General features: G+C 48.2%; 1 protein-coding gene and 1 long non-coding RNA gene across 5 annotated transcripts in view; one reads left to right on the top strand and one right to left on the bottom strand.

Moving 5' to 3' along the window:
* Window positions 1–5741: 5741 nt before the first annotated feature.
* Window positions 5742–7277, bottom strand: LOC142602393 (uncharacterized). Its single transcript, XR_012836188.1, has 3 exons — window positions 7137–7277; window positions 6962–7032; window positions 5742–5923 (listed from the first exon to the last, which is right to left on the bottom strand). It is a non-coding gene; the product is annotated as an uncharacterized LOC142602393 (long non-coding RNA).
* Window positions 7156–20370, top strand: part of ZEB2 (zinc finger E-box binding homeobox 2) — a 115968-nt gene continuing 102753 nt past the window's right edge. For 2 of the 4 annotated variants that reach the window (XM_075757268.1, XM_075757267.1), the window contains exons 1-2: window positions 7156–7298; window positions 10050–10187. In XM_075757268.1, the coding sequence (XP_075613383.1) occupies window positions 10115–10187 (73 nt within the window). In that variant the 5' untranslated portion in view covers window positions 7156–7298; window positions 10050–10114. Of the gene's footprint in view, window positions 7299–9535; window positions 9940–10049; window positions 10188–20370 lie in introns of those variants that run through there. The other 2 variants (XM_075757265.1, XM_075757266.1) reach the window with 2 other exon arrangements.

Raw genomic sequence — 20370 nt, 5'->3', positions numbered from 1 at the left:
CTTTCATTTCTTAATAAATCAAATTCAGACCTGGCATAAGCAAAGGCAACTCCTTGGGTCCCAGTCGGGCATGCTACGAGAATAATTAACCAGTGGTCGTAGGCAGCGGAGCAGAGGCTAGTCCTTTAATTGCTTTATTTTTTTTATTTTTTTTTTATACCTTTTGGGTTACGGTTTTGTCCAGCTGCCCCTTCCTCCTTTCTGTTCCCCATGTGGCTGAGCTGTGCTCATACCAACCCAACACCGAGCAGGGTTGCTCAACAAGCACCATTACTTGCACCTATTTGCTGACCAACTTACAACTGATCTGCAGCTTATGTTGTTCCTTTATCGCCACCGGATAGGAGCGAGGGGGGGGGGTGCGCCTTGAGGACAATGATTTAAGCATATTAAAATTTAACAAGAAAAAAGTGGCAAAGTTTCACTGGGAGGACACAGTAAAAATTTATATAAAAAGTTCTTGATATTTTAAACACCTCAAATTTAAACAACCTTTGGTCTTCTCACTAAGTGTCATATAAACAAGAAGGGAACTCTGTGTATCTGAGATATTTCTTTATGGTTTCCTAGCTTAACCCCACATGGTTTTAAGTAACGTTTTAAGTAATTGCAGGAGACCTTACCACTGTGTTTAAGAAAATGAGGCCTAAATGTGCTCATATCCGAAAGACCCACAGTCTTATTAATGCATATATGCCATGCATAGATTATTAACAGCTTCATAACTAGATAGAAACTTTCATTTCAATAAACGTACTTTTACAACTGCAAAGAAAAAAAAGTTTTGCATTAGGATGTTACTTACTTCATGTCTTTGTCCTGGGAGAATGCAACTAAAGAAACCACATTTAAAATCAGACATTAGATATGCAAATATGTGTTCAGATCAGAGATACAAAAATTATTCAAATGATTAATTATTCATCATAAAAATGTCAATTAATAATTCTGAAGCATAATAGGCATCTTTCTAATGCATCTTTATTTTTTCAAGCCTAAATACTGTTGAATCTGTGTTCAATTGCATTCTAACAAGTTTTTAAAAATTCAACAAAGTAAACAACCAACTATAAACAAAAGTGAGCAGTGAATTTTAATCACTGCCAACTGAGCCAAGAAATGTGTCCGAACTTCAGCATCAAGCCCAGAAGAGAAGGAAAAACATCTGCATCTCATGGTGCGGGACAGTGGACAGAGGATGCTCGACCACCGACCTGCCGCCACTTCTCCCGGCTGCCAGAGCCGCTCACTCCTCTCTTGTTCGGGCTGAGAAGCAGGTTTGGGTCTGGCGGATGCTGTTCTGCCGCAGACAGACAGACAGACAGACGTGCGTTGCGGACCAGAGCTGAGCAGGTCTAGGCCATCGAAAGCGACTTTATAAATGACAAAATTAACAAAAACCTATGAGGGAGATTCACTTTTAATGTGCAGGGACTCGCGCAAGATTAAATATTACAGTGATCTGCTTGTTAGAAATGCCCAGGGATAGATAAATTAAAGCCAGACAATCTCTTCCCTTGCTTTTGGCTCGTATCCTATCCCTACATGGGTTTTCCGCAGAGGAACTTGAAAACTTTGGGAATGTTGATTCAAAAGGTTTCTTCCCGAATACCTCATCAGCGGGTGGGGGTAGAGTCGTTCCCTGACCCTTTCTTCCTCTCCTCCATGCCCTCTCCTCCATGTGGGAAAAAAAAAAATGTAAAAGGCTTTGCTCTCTAAATTTTGGTTTATAGGGACACCTGTATCGAGCAAAAGTATCCAGCAGCATCTTGGGGCCACATGGGGCTTTCCCCACTCAGAAATATTATTCCACCCTGTTTTATCTTCTACCACCACAGGTAACTACAGAAATAATCCTCCCCTGGCATATTTTTTGTTTGATTTGAGTTGGTTTTGGGGTTTTTTTTTGCAATTTCCCAGTTTTTTTCCCAAGGCGAGGGCAGCTTCTGCACCCCAGAGATCTGTGCCTGAGAAGCAGTCGGCAACCGTGGGGAGCCCCGATCTTGCAGCAGCCGCTCCCCCGGCGGAGCAGGGCTGTGGGGAGGGATGCTCTCCCCAGGCTCGGCTGCAAGTGAGCGCATCTCATCTGGGTCCCCTACACGGGGATGTTTAGTCCCTAATGCAGGAAGAGTTCCACACTTTGGGGAAAATACTGGAGAGCCCTGGCTATGAAGGACCCAAAGTAAAAGCCTCGGACCAGCTAATGTGTTTTTAGAGCTGTTAAACCTCCGTCTTCACCAGCCCCTAAAACGTATTAGTCGAAACCTATCAGCTAGAGCATCTTTGCTGCTATCCCCTTGATTTTCCTCCTTCCACGTGGACAAGAAAACACACTCCCCGTTACTCATCCTACACCAGGGAAAAAGCACACACACCGAAACAAATAAGGCCGTGAATCACCCCGCCAGCCTGTGTCACCAGGTCCCCACAAAGCCACGATGGCAGAAGGTCTCAGCAGAAGACCACGTCCTCCAGGGCCTGCTCCCTGCTGCCCCCCCATAGCAGCTGGTCCCCTCCTCTGCCCATCACGCCCGGGTGCCTGGGGGGACACGGGGGGCTCTCCCTGCACAGCCCCTTTCTCATGGTAATGAGCCCCCCGGCAGCAGGATTTGCCCCTGCCTGGCCCTACAGCCCCATGCAGGGATGGGGGGGACACATGGGATTATCTCCAGGGGCGGTTATCTCCACCACGATGGGGTTTGGTGGACAAAAGGAAACCCACTGAGGAGGAGGAAGGCAGATGGCATCACCTGTGGCATCACCCATGGCATCGCTCAGGCGGGTTTGCATCAGGACCACTGGCCACCCCCATCACCTCTCTGCATTTCCACGCAGGAAAACTTGAAGAAAAGAGGAAAAACCTGCACCCAGCCCTTAAAACCTGCACCCAGTCCTTAAAACCTGCACCCAGTGCTTAAAACCTGCACCCAGCCCTTAAAACCTGCACCCAGCCCTTAAAACCTGCACCCTGCCCTTAAAACCATCTCCAAGGCACAGCGCTGGGTGCCTTACACAAGGAGTGAGCTGGGGTTTCTGAGGATATTTTGGGTCTGTTTTTGTTTTAAACTGATGGGAGGGGGGGCGGGAATCTTATTTGTGGAAGTTTAAAACAGAGCACGGCATAGGCGCTGCGTGGGGATGCTGACCGTGAAGGGGCTGGGAGCCGGGCTGCCAGCACCACCCCAATAAAGGCAGGAGCTATAGACTGTCATTATTTCCGTCTCCTAAAGAAGCTGCACGCCCGTTATTAGTTCAGAGCTGGGCAGGAAATCATCGCCTGGATTAAGGTTAAATTCCATCTCAGAAGGGCTTAGCTGATTGCTAAATGTTTATGTCCAGTGTCCAAAAATTAAAAAAAAAAAAACCAACAACAAAGCAACGAAACAACAAAACCCCCCACAAAAATAACAGAACACCTTCACATACCACGTTAAAATAACATCTAATAAGGTTGGGTGTTATGCCACTCCTGCGAAGATCAGAGCAGTTTATCGCTCCGATGCAAGCCCTGCTGAGGCACTTCAGAGCTGGAGAAACTGTGAGATTGAGGGCTGAAAGAACAGTCTGCAAAATTATGAATAGGGATTATCTGACAATACCAACATGTTCCTTAAAGCCCTTGAGTATCATCACACCGTCTGAGGGTTTGTTTTTTAGTGTAGCTGCAGATATATATTTTAATGACATAATATCAACGGCACTCCTGCCTATTGCAGGTTAGGCTGCAGCTTCTTTTAATCTCCGGTTCAGCCTCTCATTTTGTAATCTGGAAATGTACGAACAATATGTAAGGTGTTTGTGATGGGATTAATTTATTTTGAGAACTTGGTGGTTATTTGTTGTTTTTTTCTTTTTCTCATATAAAACGTGGGTGACTGGAAATCAAGCGAGACAGTAATTAGCATTCACTTTTTTCTTCTTCTCTCTTTTTATCATATGCATCTAAATTCAGTTTAGCTCTTTAAGGAATTGCCAGACTGCCCTTGATTTATAGGCAGTGTCTTCTGGATCTGAGAGGATCTAATTCAAATTAATAATACTTGAATCTGATTTCAGGATATTTGCACTGTGCTATATATTTCATTAAGATATCATCACTTCGCGCGTGTGTGTGTGCGCGCGTGATACGTCTCTGCATCTACAGGTATATTTAGGCACGGACAAGTCATGCATCCTGCAAGAAAATAATGTTGGCATTTAGCGAACAGTGGCAACAAAACTTTTAGGTAACTTATACCCGGGAAAATCAAATATAAATAATAATAAAAAAATTAGAAAACCTTGTTCCCACCTTTGCATAATTAGGGATTTCAGCGGTAGCAGACCGCCAGGTCTGCAGGCAGATTTGCTTTAAGGCTCTCCGTGGCTGGCAGCCCTGGCGCACCCTCCTCCCGGAGAAGCCAGGCTGGCCGGGCCCCGCGGGCACCCCGCGCAGGCAGGGCGCAGGCAGGGCGCAGGCAGGGCGCAGGCAGGGCGCAGGCAGCCTACCTCCCCCCACCCCAGACCTGCAGCTCGGGCTTGGAGAAGGGGACAGCCGGAGCGGGGGGATTTGATGGAGATTTTCCCCGAGCCCCCCCCCCATCCGCCGTAGCCGGGGCACCTCGGGTGTCCCCCCCCCAGCCCTGCGCCCGGCTGCGCTGCCTCTCCCCTGCATCCCGGAGGGGCACCCACTCCCGTCTAACTCGGAGGGCAGATTTCACTAACAGATGACAAAAAAAAAAAAAAAAAAAAAGAAAAAAAAAAAGAAAAAAAAAAAAGAAATCTCGGTGGCTCTGATGAGCTGCAAAGACACATTGCTGGGGGAGGGACTGTTGGGGGGGGGGGGGGTCCCCTTCCTCCCCTTCCTTCCTTTGCGATGCTTAATCATCAGAAAGGTGTTCTCTGATCAGGACCATTTTGGAGTGCAAGCGCTAGTGCCTATTGCTCGCGTTCCAGTTCTTGCTTTAGGCACACGTTCAATGCACAGTTCAAGAGCAGTTTATCTTAGCTTAATGTAAGTAAAAGTATAGTGTCGGATCAGTGTACCATTTGTTTCAGTTTTCTTCGGGAGGGGGAGGGAAAAAAAAAAAAAAAAGTGCTGTAATAGATTTAACTCTTGTCAAAGGAGGGAAATTGTTTCGCAGCTCTTTAACACAGCCCTTTGGGCAGCTCCACGTTTACCTTCGGAAAGGACCGCGCAAGTAGGCAAGATGTGAAGTTTATCTTCGCACTGAGATTATTTCGAGCTCTTTTAGAGGAAGAAACGGCTGCGGGTTGTGCTGGGAGCTGGGCAGGAGCGGATCGAGGCTCAGCCGTATCAGCCCCCTTCGCAGATAAACGCCTTCGCTCAGCATCCCCAGCTCGGGCTGCCTTTACTTACTTCGATGTTAGTTCTCAATTACGTGCAGTGTAAACCAGCTTTTTGATTAACAAAACAGCAGAGCATTGGTTAAGAACACTTAAACTTCAAAAAAAAAAAAAAAAAAAAAATCCCCTGGGAAGTGGGCTCTGAATTGGTTAATAATGTGCAGTACTTGCTAAATTGCTGACTTCCAGATGTGGAAAATATCTTTCTTGTTTAGGACCTACGTAACCTGATTGGATTACGACAGAAGCGTCACATTGGAAGGCTTTTGAGTGATGATTTAATTAACCATACAGTAGAAAGCTGTATTTGCCAGGAAACCCCTTCCATATTTGCATAACCAATCCCTTCAGTGCAAAGGTGGTTTCTGGGTTTCTTTTTTTTTTTTTCCCCCCTTTTTTTTTTTTTTTCTATATGTAATTTTATTTTAATTTTAATACTTGAAAAAGGTGAAAAACTTGTAACCTCCCTGAAGTTCAGTCCCACGCGTTACTCGTCCGCCCTGTCTCTCTGCCCATCCAGCTACTGCCAAGGGAGAGCAGAGCCAGGAAGAGAGCCCATCTCACCCCTGATCCATATCTGTGAACAAAACAGATAGACTGTAAGATCTCAGCACGTTGTTGTGTTTTTTTTGGGGGGTTTTTTTCATCAGATTTAGCTGACTATTCAAATAACCTGGATGTGTGCTGAAATGAAAAAGGGGGGGGGGGGGGGGGGGGGGGGAAATGCCCCAAAAGAAACGCGTTAAGGATAAAAATAAAACAGCACTAAACCGAGCAGGAGTCAGCCAGGAGCTTATTTGCAGTGCCCGAACAGAGTTTAGTTTCTAGGCTTTATGTTAGGGTAAGTTTTCCCCTCCGCAAGAGGCGAGAGCTCCGAGAGGGGCTGGGAACCGGGACGGTGCGGAGCGCCGTGCGCAGGATGCGGCCCCCAGCCGGCTCCGCGGGCGGGCGAGGCGGGGGGGATCCCGCCGGAGGGGGCGGGGGGGGGGGGCAGGGATCCCGCCCGGGAAGGGGGGAGAAACCGGCAGGGATCCAGCCTGGGGGCAGGAGATCCGGCGGGATCCTGCCGGGGGGGGGAGGGATCCGGCACAGATCTGGCCTGGGGGCGGGGGATCCCGCCTGGGGGAGGGAAGGGGGTGCAGCCGGGAGGGGGGCAAGACACGCACCCCAGGGGGGGTAGGAGGGCAGAAGATGCAGCCGGAGGGGGGGGGGCAGTGGTACACCCCGGGGGGAGCAGGGACGCATCCTGGAGGGTGACAGAGGATGCACGGCGGGGGGAAGAGGATGCAGCCGGGGCGGGGGCCAGGGGATGCAGCCCCCCGGGGGGCGGAGGGGAGGCGGGGGGGGGGGGGGGGGGGATTTGCAGTGCCGGGGCGCGGTGACTTTCCGCGGGGCGCCGCGGCGGGGTGAAGGCGGCGGGGCGCGGCGGGGCGCGGAGAGGCGCGGAGCGGCGCGGAGCGGCGGGGCGGGGGGCGGGCGCGGGGCGGGGGGCGGGCGGGAGGAGGTGGAATTGCATTTCTGCCGCTAAAGCGTTCGCGGAGACTTCAAGGTATAATCTATCCCAGATCCTTTCCCAGAGAGAAACTTGGCGATCACGTTTCCACATGATGCTCACGTTTGGTGCTCTTCAATTATCCCTCCCCACAAAGATAGGTGGCGTGTGTTTCAGGGTCTCTCCTCTCGCTCCTACAGAAAAGAAAAAGAAAAAAATGTCATTAGAAGAGGCGTAACACGTCAGTCCGTCCCCAGGTTTGTGTTTCCTGGAGTGGCAGAAAGAGATCAGTCCTAACCTGCCCAGCAGGAATAACGGTCCTTCCGACAACTCTTTGCAAGGCTTTTTACAATTTCTTCAGGAGCTGCATCTCCCTTCACCTTTTCTCCTCCACTTCGCGGCTTCTTCATGCTTTTTCTTCTCACCATTTCTGGCCAAAACTACAAACAAGACTTCTCAGGTAGGTTCGGAATTTAATACCATTTTCTCATCTTTTTTTTTTTTTTTTTTCCTCCCTTTCTTTTTTCTCACACTACCTCACGCTCTAGCGGGCTTATTTAATTTCAATAGTATTTTATTTTAAGCGTGTTGGCTTCTTTCTGGCTTGTTTATACTTGGGGTGAAAAACCTTTTTTCTTTTTTTTTTTCTTTTTTTTTTCTTTTTTTTAAACCGAAACCTGAAGTCACTTCGGTACCGCTCCGGGAAGGGGCGAGTAGTTTCGGGGCGCTCGGAGCTGTGTCACCACCACCCCTACTCCCCTTACCTGTCAGCCAGGTACGGGAGGTGCCTTTTACAACGCAGGAGCAAAAGTTTTAGTGCTAGGAAGGGACTTCATCCTCCTGAAAGAAAAAAAAAAATAAAAATAATAAAAAAAAAAATCCCCCCCACCCACCTCCTGCTCTTTTTATTTCGGGTTTCACATCTTAGCCCAGAAAGTTTGCAGGTACCTGTTAATGCTTTGCACACCCTGAGCCTCTGAGCCTGCAGAGCCAGCCCGGCCGGGCACCGCTGGAGCCCCAGCCCCGGGCAGGGCTCCCCGGCAAAGGATGTGTTTCCCCAAACAGAAAGTTTGCTGTTTTGTCTGCTTAGTTAGTTTCATTTCTTTATTTTATTTTGTGAAGCTTGGTGAAGTAACACCTTAGCTTCTGGGATCCTAAAGCAAGAAGTGAAAGTACTGACTGGAACTTAAAAGTCGTTTACCAAAAAGCAAAAAAAAAAAAAAAAAAATACAAAAAATTTAGAAAAGCTAGCCGGTCCTCTGGGAAGAAAAGTGTTCTCGAGATCTGCAGGTTTAAAATTAGTGACAACTTTTTGCGGGAGGCTGAAGAGCAGGGAAGGTGGTGAAACGCATTTCAAACAATTCACCATTGGTGGTTTTGCATGAAAACGCCAATTGCCGAGGCAGGCTGAGGGTCCGGGCTTGCCTCCCTGCCTATCCTCCCCTCTCCGCTGCATCTCCCGGTAGATCTGCCACGGTGATGCCACCACTGCCCACTCCAGGATCGGGGAAAACTGGCAAATACTAAAGTTTCTAGCACATTTCTCAGCCTCTTCCTTACTCAGCCACATACAGCCACATCCACAGAGCCACCAATTCACTCTGTCCAGGCGGAATCCCAAGCAGGAGAGTGTGAGTAAACACGCTGACCCCGCACACACTCTCTCAATATTCCCATCCTCTTACCTGCTCGGAGATTTTATTATTTTATTTTATTTTATTTTATTTTATTTTATTTTAGCCAAGCAGGTTTTTATAACCGCAAACGTCTGAGAATAGAGTTCAGGCAGAATAAAAAGACCTAGCAGCAACACACTTCACTGTTCAGTCCTGGTGTGAAGCTCCAGCAAAGTAAAAAGGCACAAGGGGAAAAGAAAAAAAAAAAAAAAAAAAAAAGGGAAAAGAAAAAAAAAAGCCTACTTTGCTACGAAAAAGATTTTAAAATATTGTTGAGGCAGGTAATATTTTGGGGGGTTTTGTGTAAAACTCCCAGTGCAGGAGAAGACAATAGATGCGAAGGCGAGGGGGGGATCCTACTCAGGAGAGCAAGGGTTAATTGCCCTTGTTTTACAGTTTGCATCTGTTACATCTTTTATAGCCCCCTGTTTAAACTAATCCTCAAGTCAAAGCATCTTTAAAGCTACAGCATCTTCTTCGAGATGGACTGAGTTGCAGGAGCGTTCTTGCAGCAAAGCAAATGCTCCTGCCCTCTCCCTTTGACAGATAGAGCCTCCTGCACAGCCCCAGCACACAGGCGGCACACACAGTAGGTCCACAAGTTTACAAGTTGTTTTTTTTTAAAAAAAAAGAAACAACAAAAACCCAACTGAAAGCCTGAAAACTCTGACAGCGGTAGTTTTGATTTCTGTTTCTTTTCTGGGGAAAAAAAAAAAAAAAAAGGCAAAAAAAAAAAAAAGCACTCTGAAGCTTTGTTTAACTAAGGGGCAGGGGAAACCCTGAATATTGTCAAACTGACTAAAAAGGTGACAGAGGTTTATAATTACACTCCTCGTTGTTAGGGGGAGGGGGAGGTCTCCGTGCTGTGCTTTACCCCAAAAGGACAGGGGAGAGCCATGTTTCCCTCTCCTCTGATCACTTGTCTGGAGTGCACTTTGGGGCGAAAAAAAAAAAAAAGAAAGAAAAAAAAAAAAGAAGAAGAAATCAAGGCAGGAGAAGAAGGAGAGAAAGCTAGCATTTCATGTGAAAAGAAGTTCTAATGTCAAATTAAAGTACTTTTAGGAGGAAATGGTCCGCCTAGCATTGAGTCAAACAGCCTACTGTAAAAGCTGTGCATTCCCTCATACGGTCATGAGTTATGACTCATTTGAGATGTAATTCTTGTCTCTCTCTGATCTGCTTTGCTGGTGCAATACACACACACACACACACACACACACAGGGAGAGAGGCACACACACACGCGCGCTCACACACACACGCTCACGCAGCCCCACACACACACACACACACACACACAGACAGCGAGAGACAGACCAAAAATAAATAAATAAATAAATAAAGAAGAAATCTGCCCGGCTGGGGAGAGAGGGGGGAGCCCGCTCCGTCTGCGTCCCACCTCCCCCGGCACGGCAAACCTCGCCGTGTGCGTGGATGGGTTCTTTTTCGGGTGCAAATTCGGGTCCCCGTTGGCGCCCTGCATTTAAATGGGATATACCAATGCCCACATTGTTGCTGTGTTTGGTTGTTACATAGAGTCTGCGTGCTGCTGAATCAGGGAGTCGAGTCCATGCGAACTGCCATCTGATCCACTCTTATCAATGAAGCAGCAGATCATGGCGGATGGCCCCAGGTGTAAGAGGCGAAAACAAGCCAACCCCCGGAGGAAAAACGGTAAGCGGCCCCCCCAAGCAAACTTTTCCGGCCGGTTCCGCCGCGGCGAGGGGGGGGAAGCCGGCCGCAGGACGGGGAGGGCGGGGAGGGAGGGGGGGGGAACGACGACGGGGACGGCGCCCGCCCGGGCGGCAGCAGCAGCGGCGGCGGCGGCGGCGGCAGCGGCGCCCGCCCGGGGTTCGCCGCCCTCCGCCTCCCCTGCGCGGCGGCGGGGCCGTCCCGCGGAGGCGGCGGGGGCTGCGCGGCCGCGGGGCGCCGGCGGAGTGTTGGGGGAGAAGGGGGGGGGGGGGGGGGGGGGAAGAGGAGGATGAGGAAGAAGGGAAGGGAAGGGGGGGGGGGTAAGCAAGCGCGCCGCCGCCGCGCCCCAAAGTTTGTTGCGCGGGCGCGGAGCGGACGGGCCGCTGCCCCGCGGCGGCTGAGCGCGGCCGGAGCGGCGGGGCGGTGGCGACCCGGTTCGTCCGCCGCTTCCCGGGTCGCTCGGGCGCTGTCAGGGTCGGGGAGCGGAGAGGCGCGGAGCTGGGGCGGTGGGAGGCGCGGAGCGGCGCGGAGCGGGGCGGGCGGCGGGGAGGGCAGCCGGCCGGGCTGCTGGCCCTGGGAAAAAACCCGGCAGCGTGAGAACCCCGAGGCAGGCTGGCACCGAGTTAGCGACTCTCTCTCTTTTTTTTTTTTTTTTTTTTTTTTTATTGTTAGGGACTCGAAAATGAAACTTCCTCCTCCCTAATAATTAATAATACTAATGAGTTTGGTGCCCAATTGTCCATAGTTGCCCTCTCCCCCGGTCTCCGCCGGCCGCGGAGGGCCGGGGCTCAGTGGGACGCGGTGTTCTGGGCTGATTTCACATTTGGCAGCTTTCACTGGTGTGGGTCTCTCTTTCTCCGTCTCTCCCCGTCCCTCCCTTAGTTTCTTCCTTTCTCCTCGGGCTGATAGTGTCTCCCCCCCCCCCCGGGCAGCCTCCCCCTCCCCACCCGCAGCCCCTCTCCTGGCCATCCCGGCCCCACTTTCAACAACTTTCCTCTCGAGGAGCCGGAGGAAGGAAGATATTTGTGTGAACCTGAACCCGTGCGCTTATAGCTCAGCTACTTCATTTAAGTGGAGAGGTGGAAGGGGAGGGGGGGGGGAGGGGGGGGGACACACACACACACACAACAACAACAACAAAAAAACCCACAAAGACAAGAGAATGTTGATTAGAAACAAATGATCCTGCCCCCCCCCCCCCCCCCCGCTCTCTAGGTTGTGAGTGTGAGTGCGTGTGTGCGTGTGTGTGTGTGTGTGTGTGTCTTTTTCTTGTTGTGGTGGAGGCGTCGAGCCATATGGGGGAGTGATAGAGGAATTTTAGTCAGAAACTGTTCGTTATGTTACACTGGCTTTTCCCTTTGTGTTGTCTTTGATCTATTTGCTTGGCTTAGTATTACAAAAAAGAAAAAAAAAAAAAAAAACCAAACCCACCAAGAAAAAACCCCAACTAAAATAATATATTCCGAACAGCTTCCCAAGGATCCGTTCCTTGTTATCTTTTTTTTAAAGTCTCTCCCCCTCCACCACCACCCTTTACTCTTGTGTCTGTCATTATTTAAGGTGGTCCTCACAGAGGAGACCTCCCCTTCCCCTCATCTCTGGGTAATTTAGTAGACATTAAAATTACACGTAATGTTTCCCTCTCCTCTCTTGTGTTTCCTCTGTTCTTTTTATTAAATGTTGGTTATTGATTTTCTAAAATCAATGTCTGTTGTGGGGCTTTTTTCCCCTTACAAGTATCTAAAGCACGTTGCTGATCAACTGGATAACAAAAGCTTTGTGTCAAGTAGCCTTTTTTCTTATGTTAAACAGTCATTTTTGAGAGAAAAAGAGAATGAGATTTAAAGCAACGCATCCAGAAGTGCTCTTTTGCAGTAAAGAATATTCTGAGTGTTTGAGGGGGTTTTCTTCTTCTTCTTCTTCTTCAGCCTCCTTGCTTTTTCATACAAGATTATTAGTTTAGCGTGTTAAACCCATCACATGCTCTGTGATGAGGGATGCGTCTACGTGTTTAATATTTTTTCAGCAAGATTTGAGTCGCAACCCACACACACACCCCCCCACCCCCCCAAAATAAGAAGCTGGATGCCTCTGTTTGCCCAGGACAGCAGGACTGGAGCCTGTACGCCCTGTTATTGCAGCCAAGTCTTTAGGAACACGTATGGACCGGGATGGCACAGATTCTTCTTGCTCCCATGCAAAAGTGTGTTTTCCCGGAACTGCACTAACTTGGGAAGCCACCACACTTGGGAGTAGAAAGTTTAAATGCGAATTTTAAGGTAACCACTTAAAGCTCCTGCAAACTTCACGTCAAGTGTGTGCGCTGGTTAAACGAAGGACTAACTTCTCCCTTCAGTGTCTTGCTCTGGCCAAGACCCGGGGGGGGCGGGGGGGGGGAAACAATTCTTGACTTTCTGTCTGTCCACTCTTTTCTCTTTGTGCTCCGTAATTTGTTGCTTTCATTCATTTCTGAGTGAGAAATCTCCTGGTTCTGGTGAGAAGCAGGTAGACGAGCGAGGGTGGGTTTGGTTAGGGTTGGTGGGGTTTGGTTTGGTTTGTTTTGGGTTTTTTTTTTCATTTTCTCTTTCTCGACAAGCACGTATCCAATGCCTTTCCCGTTGGGAATTGCCCAGGATTTATCTGGACTGAGTGGATTTTTCTTCTTTCCTGGATTCGTGGAAAAGATGTCACTTCTGAGCTTGTGTCTTTGCTGATAACACCAGAAACGGTGATGCTTATCGAAATTAGACAGAAATTCCTTAGAAACGCAGAAGAATCAAATTAAATTTAAAAAGCTACCCCCCAAAAAAAAAATTAAATAACTAAAAATAGATGGTCATCAAGGAAGCTAGGGAAGTGTGAGTGCAATCACCTACAAATTACAGACGGGGAGAAAACAGAATAATCCAACTAATGCCTCAGTGGGCTCCACGCCTGTGTGCGTGTCTCTGCGTGTGTGCGAGGATGGGCAAGGCTCGGGATTAGATAGCGGGGCTGGATAAAATTACGGCGGAGCTAAATAGGGTAGAAAGGAAGAAAGCTCGGGATTTTCCAAGATAACGGGGTTTGATCAGAGCTGCTGGAGTGAAGGAGAGGTGTGCGGAGGGGAGGGGGCTGAGAGAGCCGGTATGGAAATCAATGAGGGGTGAGCCCCCCGGGGGGAGCAGCACGGAGGATGGGAAGGAGAGGACCCCGAAAGCGGGGCGGGGGGGGGGGGGGGGGGGGGGCGGGAGGTGCGCGGAGAGGCAGCCCAGGAATGCGGCGGCGCTCCGGGAAGTTCAGTCAGATGATTCCCAGCGCCTGACTCACTTCGCGGCACTTTCACTCGGGAGAGAAGTCGCGGCAAAGGAGGAGGAGGAGGAGGAAGAGGAGGAGGAGGAGGAGGAGGAGGAGGAGAGGGCAGCGAGCCCCCTTTCCGCACGGGCGCCCCGCGGAGGCGGGGGCTGCACTGGCGGCCGGTGCGGTGCGGAGCGGTGCGGAGCGGTGCGGAGCGGGGGCCCGGGCAGGCACCGCTGTCCGGCCGGCCGAGCGCCCTGCCCTGCCATGCCTCAGCGGATGAGCCGCTGCTCTCCTTGTTGTTGTGGTTTGGCGTTTGTTGGGTGGGTTTTTTTTTTTTTTCCCCCCTTCTTTTCCTCTCCTCCCCCCCTCAAAAATTTAAAAAAAAAAAAAAAAATTAAAATCCCCAGGAAGGAGGGGAAGGCGGGAGGGGGGAAAGTTGGACCTAATTTACTCCAAAGTTTCAGTAAACAGCTCTCTTTGATTCCTTTGCCATCTCGCTTCCAGTTGTAAAGAAAAGGGAGAAAGTTCAATGCTTTCAGGGCGTCTGATCCGAGGCAGAACCCAGACCAAACAAGCAGACACGATTATACTTGCTCAGAGCCTTTCCCCAAAAGATACCCACGCACCCTCCTTTCGGGGATGCTGGGGAAAGGGGGGGGGGGGGGGGGGGGGGGGGAAACCTCCTTCACTTCCCACTTGAAAAAGAGAAGGAAAAAAAAAAAAAAAGGAAAAAAAAAAAAAAAGCCCAAGCCTGCCTGCTGCCTTTAGTGAGTGGGAAGTGAGGCTTGTCTTCCCTGCCTGGAGAAGTTTGGAGGTAGCTAGACTGAGGCTCGGGTGCGAGGAGGAAAGCTGCTTTTTGTGAAATTCAGGTGGCACAAGGCAGAGCGGGCATCTGGGAGCGCTCCTTTTCCCGGGGACCTCTCCAGGGCTGGGAATCCGTTTCGAGGAGATTACTTCGAGAGTTGGTTACTGGGTAGGGAGACAAATGTACTACCTCCAGAAAAGCACCTGGAGATAGGTATTAAAAATTAATGCAATAAATGCGAGTGACCAAGGCGTAATGATTAGCTAGCTACATTTTCTCGGAGCAGATTCATGTCCAGACTGAGCTGTGACATGGAGCAGAGGAGGTTGTTTTCTGTGTCAAGACTGATCTATTTATTTTATTCTGAGTTTCGAGAAACCAAGCGAATTTGGAGATTAGTGCCTGATTTACTGTTTGCCATTTGTGACCATTCGGTACTTACTGGCTTTTGCTTATTGCACATGCTTCGCAAGGAAACTTTGGGGGAAATTTTTAATGGCTGTAAGAAAATACATTTTTGTGCCTGGAAAAGGCATGTTTGAATAGGAGGAGGAAAAAAAAAAAAAAAAAAGGAAAGGAAACCATTACAAGTTAATTATCGATAATTATACATAGCCAACTTCTCAAGGTAGGGAAAATATATGGAAGACTGAGATACAAGCTCTCAGGACATACTGGTAATATTCCCCAAGAAAAATGTGTGTCTCCCTTTAGAGGGGAAAGAAGGGTGTTGATTCTTTTACAGCAGCCCCACATTCATTCCAAGAAATAGGAAATTCTTCGCCTCACAACAGTTTTTGGCATCTGCATTATCCCAGTGCTTTTAAGGTGCATTTTCTCCTCTGTGAAAGAGAACTCTTTGTCCTTTTTTTCTCCAAGACCATGGCTTCCCAAGGTAGACACTATTTTGTGCCTGTCACATAGAAAGGGAGTGCAGGTTTGCAGTGCTCACAGACAATTGATTGTCTGCCCTAATGTGTTTCATTTACATGTTTATAACGTCAATAGTGCTGGGGTGTCCACTGTACCATTCATTCCAGCATTCCCACAAGGGTGCAATTGTCTGAATGGCCAAGTCAGACACCTTTTTGATTGCTCTTTAGTTGTCTTTTTAGAGTATAGAGAAAAAGGAGAGAAATCTGTGATGCAGAAACACTAGTTGAAAATATTTCAGAATTAAACGTCACCATTCAAGCAGATGTGAGCATTAGACAAACAATATATTTTAACTAAGGTTCTGAAGGTGGAAACAAATTCAGAATAGGGGGGATGGTTACTGCACGCAACATCCAGTCCTGCCTCTTAATTTTTTTAGGCTTTTTTTTTTAATGATTTCTCGTTTTCATTTTCATTTCAGCCCCTGTAAATGCAGCCACCTCCTAACTCTTTGTATGTTTAACTGTAATTTGCGATTTTTTTTCCCTATATATTTACATATCTCTGTTTATGCCAACAGCGTCAGCTAACCACTTGGAAAGTCTATTGAGAGAATATTTAGGCTGTGAGAAGTATAAACTTTTTTTTTTTTTTAATAAAAAAGATCCAAATATTCCTTCATCAAGCGTTTCTAATGAAAAAAATGACAATGCCTAGACTTCTTCTGGAGGCAGTTTAACTTAAATAGCTGTGTACCAAGTTCTCATGCCTGCGGTTACCGTCGTCTTGCACTGTGAGCTTTCAGCAAAGTGTTTCTAGGAGTTTTCAAGTCAATAAAAGATTACTTTTTAAGGTGTGCTGTGCTGTTTTGATATGCCACACTGTCTTTTATCATGGAAGTTGCTTCTGAGGGAGGCAAGAAACGAGTGCTCGTGTCTCATATCCACATAAATAAGCCACGCAGCTTACTGAAACTCATATACAGAGATATACGTATACATGCGTATACACCTAAGCATGCGTATATCGTATAGACATAGATATGGTATGTATAGGTACGCCTAAAAATAACGGTTCACATTTCAGACTAGATCATTTCCCCCTCAAAATGATGCTGATCCCAACAGCTACAATTAATACAAGTTGACCTGTTCCGTCCGTGATCCATAAGGGAAAGGAGCACTAAGTGCTGTAGCTTCTGTTCAGGAGGTAAAGCGAGGGAAAACTTTTGTTGTTGTTGTTGTTTTGGGGTTGGGTTTTTTTTTTTGGTTTTTGTTCCCCTCTCTATATAATTTTTGTTGTAATTTAAAAAAATGTCTGTTTGTGGAGATTTTTTTTTTTTTTTTTTTTTTTTTGTGTGTGCCTAACAGGGAAGACACACACAGTAGATGCACCGTTAGCTGAACCCCTGACACGGCGGTCTTTTGAATGCCTTAGGTATGATTTCACTTTCGCTCACATCAATGCTGACCTGAATGCCTTTCATATCTGATCCGCTGTGTCTCTCCCAGTAAACATCCCCTGAGGGGAGAACAAAGAAAGGAGCTCTTCTTCTTCTTAATCACAATTCAGCCCATTCACCGCCGGCAGGCTACATTTGCATTCTGCAACAGAAAGCCAAGATGAAAAGAAAAAAAAAAAAAAAAAAAAAAGAGAGTGAGAAGAAGGGGGGAAAAAGCAGAAGGGTGGAGGCTGAGTAAAATAACTTAGGTGTTTGTAGCTGTTTGTTGGGCTTCCCCTAGTTACAAGCCTTATATAGATCCTGCTCTACCCAGCCTTGGCTCTTCTGACAGGCAGATAGTGTTACAAGATGGCATGCCTGTACTATTCATGGCCACTCGCTCTAACACTTGAGGTAGAAAGTGTCAGAGAGGGATCAAATTCTACTCTGAGAAGTCTGTTATAGTTAGGGTCAGGTGTGTGTACTCTCAGCTCTTGACTGCTGCCTATTATTTTGTTTTAATTACTATTATTGTTTACTCACCGTGACCTTGGGGAGCGGGGGTGACCGGGGGTGAGGCAGGCTTGGCCACCACCGGCGAGCAGATTAGCGCTGAAAAATCACCCTTTCCCCTATTTTAATATATATTTTTTTTTTTAGTATTTATTTTTTATTATTATTATTATTATTCGGAAGGCTCGGGGGGCTGGGTGGTTTTGCGCCCGGCGGGGCAGGGAGCGGGGGGTGATGCTGCGGGGCTGGGGACCGCTCGGTGGCGGCGGTGGCGGGGGGGTGTCCCCGGGCTGGCCACCGGCCCGGGCTGCACCGACCCGACGGGGAAAAGCAGCAACTCAGCAAATCCTCAGCGGCACCAGAAAATGCGCACCGAGGAGGAGGAGGAGGAGGAGGAGGAGGAGGAGGAAGGCGAGATTTGTGGAAGTTTCTGTAGCCGGGCTCCCTCGTGGGGTTTCGTAGTCACGTTCATGTACATTTTCCGGCTGTCTGTCCGCACCCACCCCCCCCATTCCGTCCGTCCGTCCCCCCCTCCCCAGATTTGCCTGTTTGTTCTTCAGAAGCTCTTCTGTGCTTTTAATCAGACAGTTTGAAAAAAATGGTGAGGTCTTTGGTCATAGCCACTTTTTTCTCACCAAGAGAAGGTTTATTTATAACTGGATCCTGCTTACTGAGAAGTATTTAAGCCCTTTCAGGCAGAGCTGTCAAAATTTCCTGTGTTGTTTGCAACATGTAAAAAGTAATATGCAGTTGCTGGTGTTGGAATAACCGGGGTAGTGCAGAAATTTCAAGTGACAAGTTTTCAACTACACTATCTCCTGCCGACCAAACTGTCATTTTTTTTTTTAATTATTTTTTTTTTTTTCCCCAGAAACCACTTTTAAGATCCTAACAGGTTTTTTTTTTTTTTTTTTTCCCTCCCATCAGCAAATAGATTAAACGTGCTAAAGCAACTTCGAGAGGGAAGAACAGTTTGAACAATGAGGAGCGGGAGGGATGTCTTATTTTCCTGTAGCTGCTATGGCAGATTTCACTTATAAGGAGCACACTAACCGAGATGTTACCAGTTGAACAGAAGCATGTGACACAGATTCCTGATTTTTTCCCAGAAGATTTACAGAATTTACAAAAAGAGATTATCTCTACACCTTCCACCCTCCTAACCACCCCCATGACCCAAGCAATGGAGGATTTAGGCAGATTTACTTCAGTAAACACCTTTGGACACTTGGGGAAAAGTAGGAGTCTGTTTGCAAAAGCAGGCTTTTGTTAAGTGAGGTGCTGGATAATGCTTTACCAAGCAGCTGTGATATTAACCTACCCAGTAACGCTGGAAAGAGCGTTAACTCCTTGTGCGCTCCGGGGCCCTGGCCGGCGGAGGCCACGCTGGCCCTGCAGGTAGCCAGGCCTGGGGAGGGGAGGGGGGGGCTTGGGAGGGCGAAGGCGAGGGGGTGGCACTGCTGAAGCCACGGCAGCCGCTCAACCTGACACATCTTTTTCTTGGTGGCAGTTGAATCTTTCGGGGTCAATCCATCAGATACAGGGATGGGAAGAGCTATGAGGCATCGTCACGAAAGCCTCCTCCATCACTTAGGGGTTATCTATATGTGTGTGCGTGCACACACGTACACGCTCTATATCTACCCCCACAAATATAACATATCCCAAAATCTCTCTAGGAAAGCTCGCAAGCGTTGTGAACGAGAGGAAGGTCAATCTAGGATTTACGCTCGAGCAGCAGAATAGCTGAGAAGTTACGCCGGCAAACCTGTACGAGTGGCTTCCCGTTAACTCCGGGCTCCCGGGGTTTGAAGGAAAGCCGTCAGCTTTCTGGGAGCTTCGCATTCCCAAAAGTGAACTTTTTTTTGGTGAGAAAGCTGCTTGCTGCTCTTTTCTGAGCCATTAGAAGAAGGATTTAATAAGTCAGTTATTTTTGCTGGGCATAAGAATAACTTTACAGGTGTTTCTTTTTTTAACTTGAATAAGGTTGCTTTATTTGGGGATTTTTGTTGTCGAAGGTTCTTTCTTTCTTTCTTTCTTTCTTTCTTTCTTTCTTTCTTTCTTTTTTTTTTTTTTTTTAAAGTGGAGGTGTCAATGTTAGAGCAGCCACAAATGTGTGAGAAAGCAAAGGGTATGAGACATGACAGAATTAAAGGTGTTTGCTATGTTGTTACCCGTGTGTCAAGCTGCAAGCTCCCTTTGTCACAGCCTCCCGGAGATTCGATAGTGCGGATCCACTTCCCTTCCAAGTGATACAGCAGTTTCTAATCGGGGGGTTAAATGCGGTGCGGTCGTTGCCATTGCATTTGCCTCCCCGAATACATTTAAACACCTCAACATCGTGCACAGTCCATTACTCCCACCTTACACAAGGGTGCTGTGCGCTCAAGCACCAGGACAGCAGCCATAGCATTACAGTATCTGGCATGGAACGTCATTTGGCAGGAATGTCATCTGCCAAATCATCCCATAATTACGTTTTATGTTATTTGTATGAATGACCAAGCATGCAGTATTCCTTTTGAAATCAAAGGAAGGCTTAAAATGCGTTTTTGAATACTTTCAGACCATGGTCAGGTCACAGTTTGGGAGTTGAATTAAACTGATCTCATTTGTGATCTAATTGAGGTTGGCAACAACCTTAGCAGTAGCAATAACATACAAATACAAATCAAAGAGCAGAATTCAGCAAATCAGATCTTTTGCTCGAATTCTGCCTGGGAGTTATTCTCCGACTGCCAACAGAGAAGTTAAACTTTGTCCTGCTTCTCAGCGGCAGTGCAAGCCTTGCATATTTTTCGGGTCTTTGACAGGAAAGTTGGGTTGGATAGATGGGCACACAAAGGCGAGGAGGGAGCTGTGCCTCCTCGGACAGGGAGTGAGAACGGGAGGAAGGCGCAGCGACTCGTCACGTACGTTTCTGGAGAGCCCAGCGGTATCGAGCGTAGGAGGCGTAACGGGGGAATACGATTAGGAAGGACTAGAAAGAGGAATAGGTCGCTGCAAACAGGAACGATTATTCCAAGCGGAAAGTCAAGGCAGCTTCCTATCTTTCCATCTATCGCTGCGGATTCCAGGAATGTAATTACCAGAGTGGTTGCGAATTGTTGACAAATTTCCCCGGGTCTGTCGGGAGCTGGCGTTGCGAGCGGCGGGGCTGGGACCCGCGGCCGGGCAGGCAGCAGCCCCCGACGGGAGGGCGCTCTGCGGGGCAGCGGGGGGCCGGGGCGGCCCCGGGGGGTTTGGGGGTG

The sequence above is a fragment of the Balearica regulorum genome, chromosome 6 (genome assembly GCF_011004875.1).
Source record: "Balearica regulorum gibbericeps isolate bBalReg1 chromosome 6, bBalReg1.pri, whole genome shotgun sequence".
Lineage (NCBI taxonomy): Eukaryota > Metazoa > Chordata > Aves > Gruiformes > Gruidae > Balearica > Balearica regulorum.
Note: the sequence above shows the minus strand (reverse complement) of the source record. Positions and strands in the feature narration are given on the sequence as shown.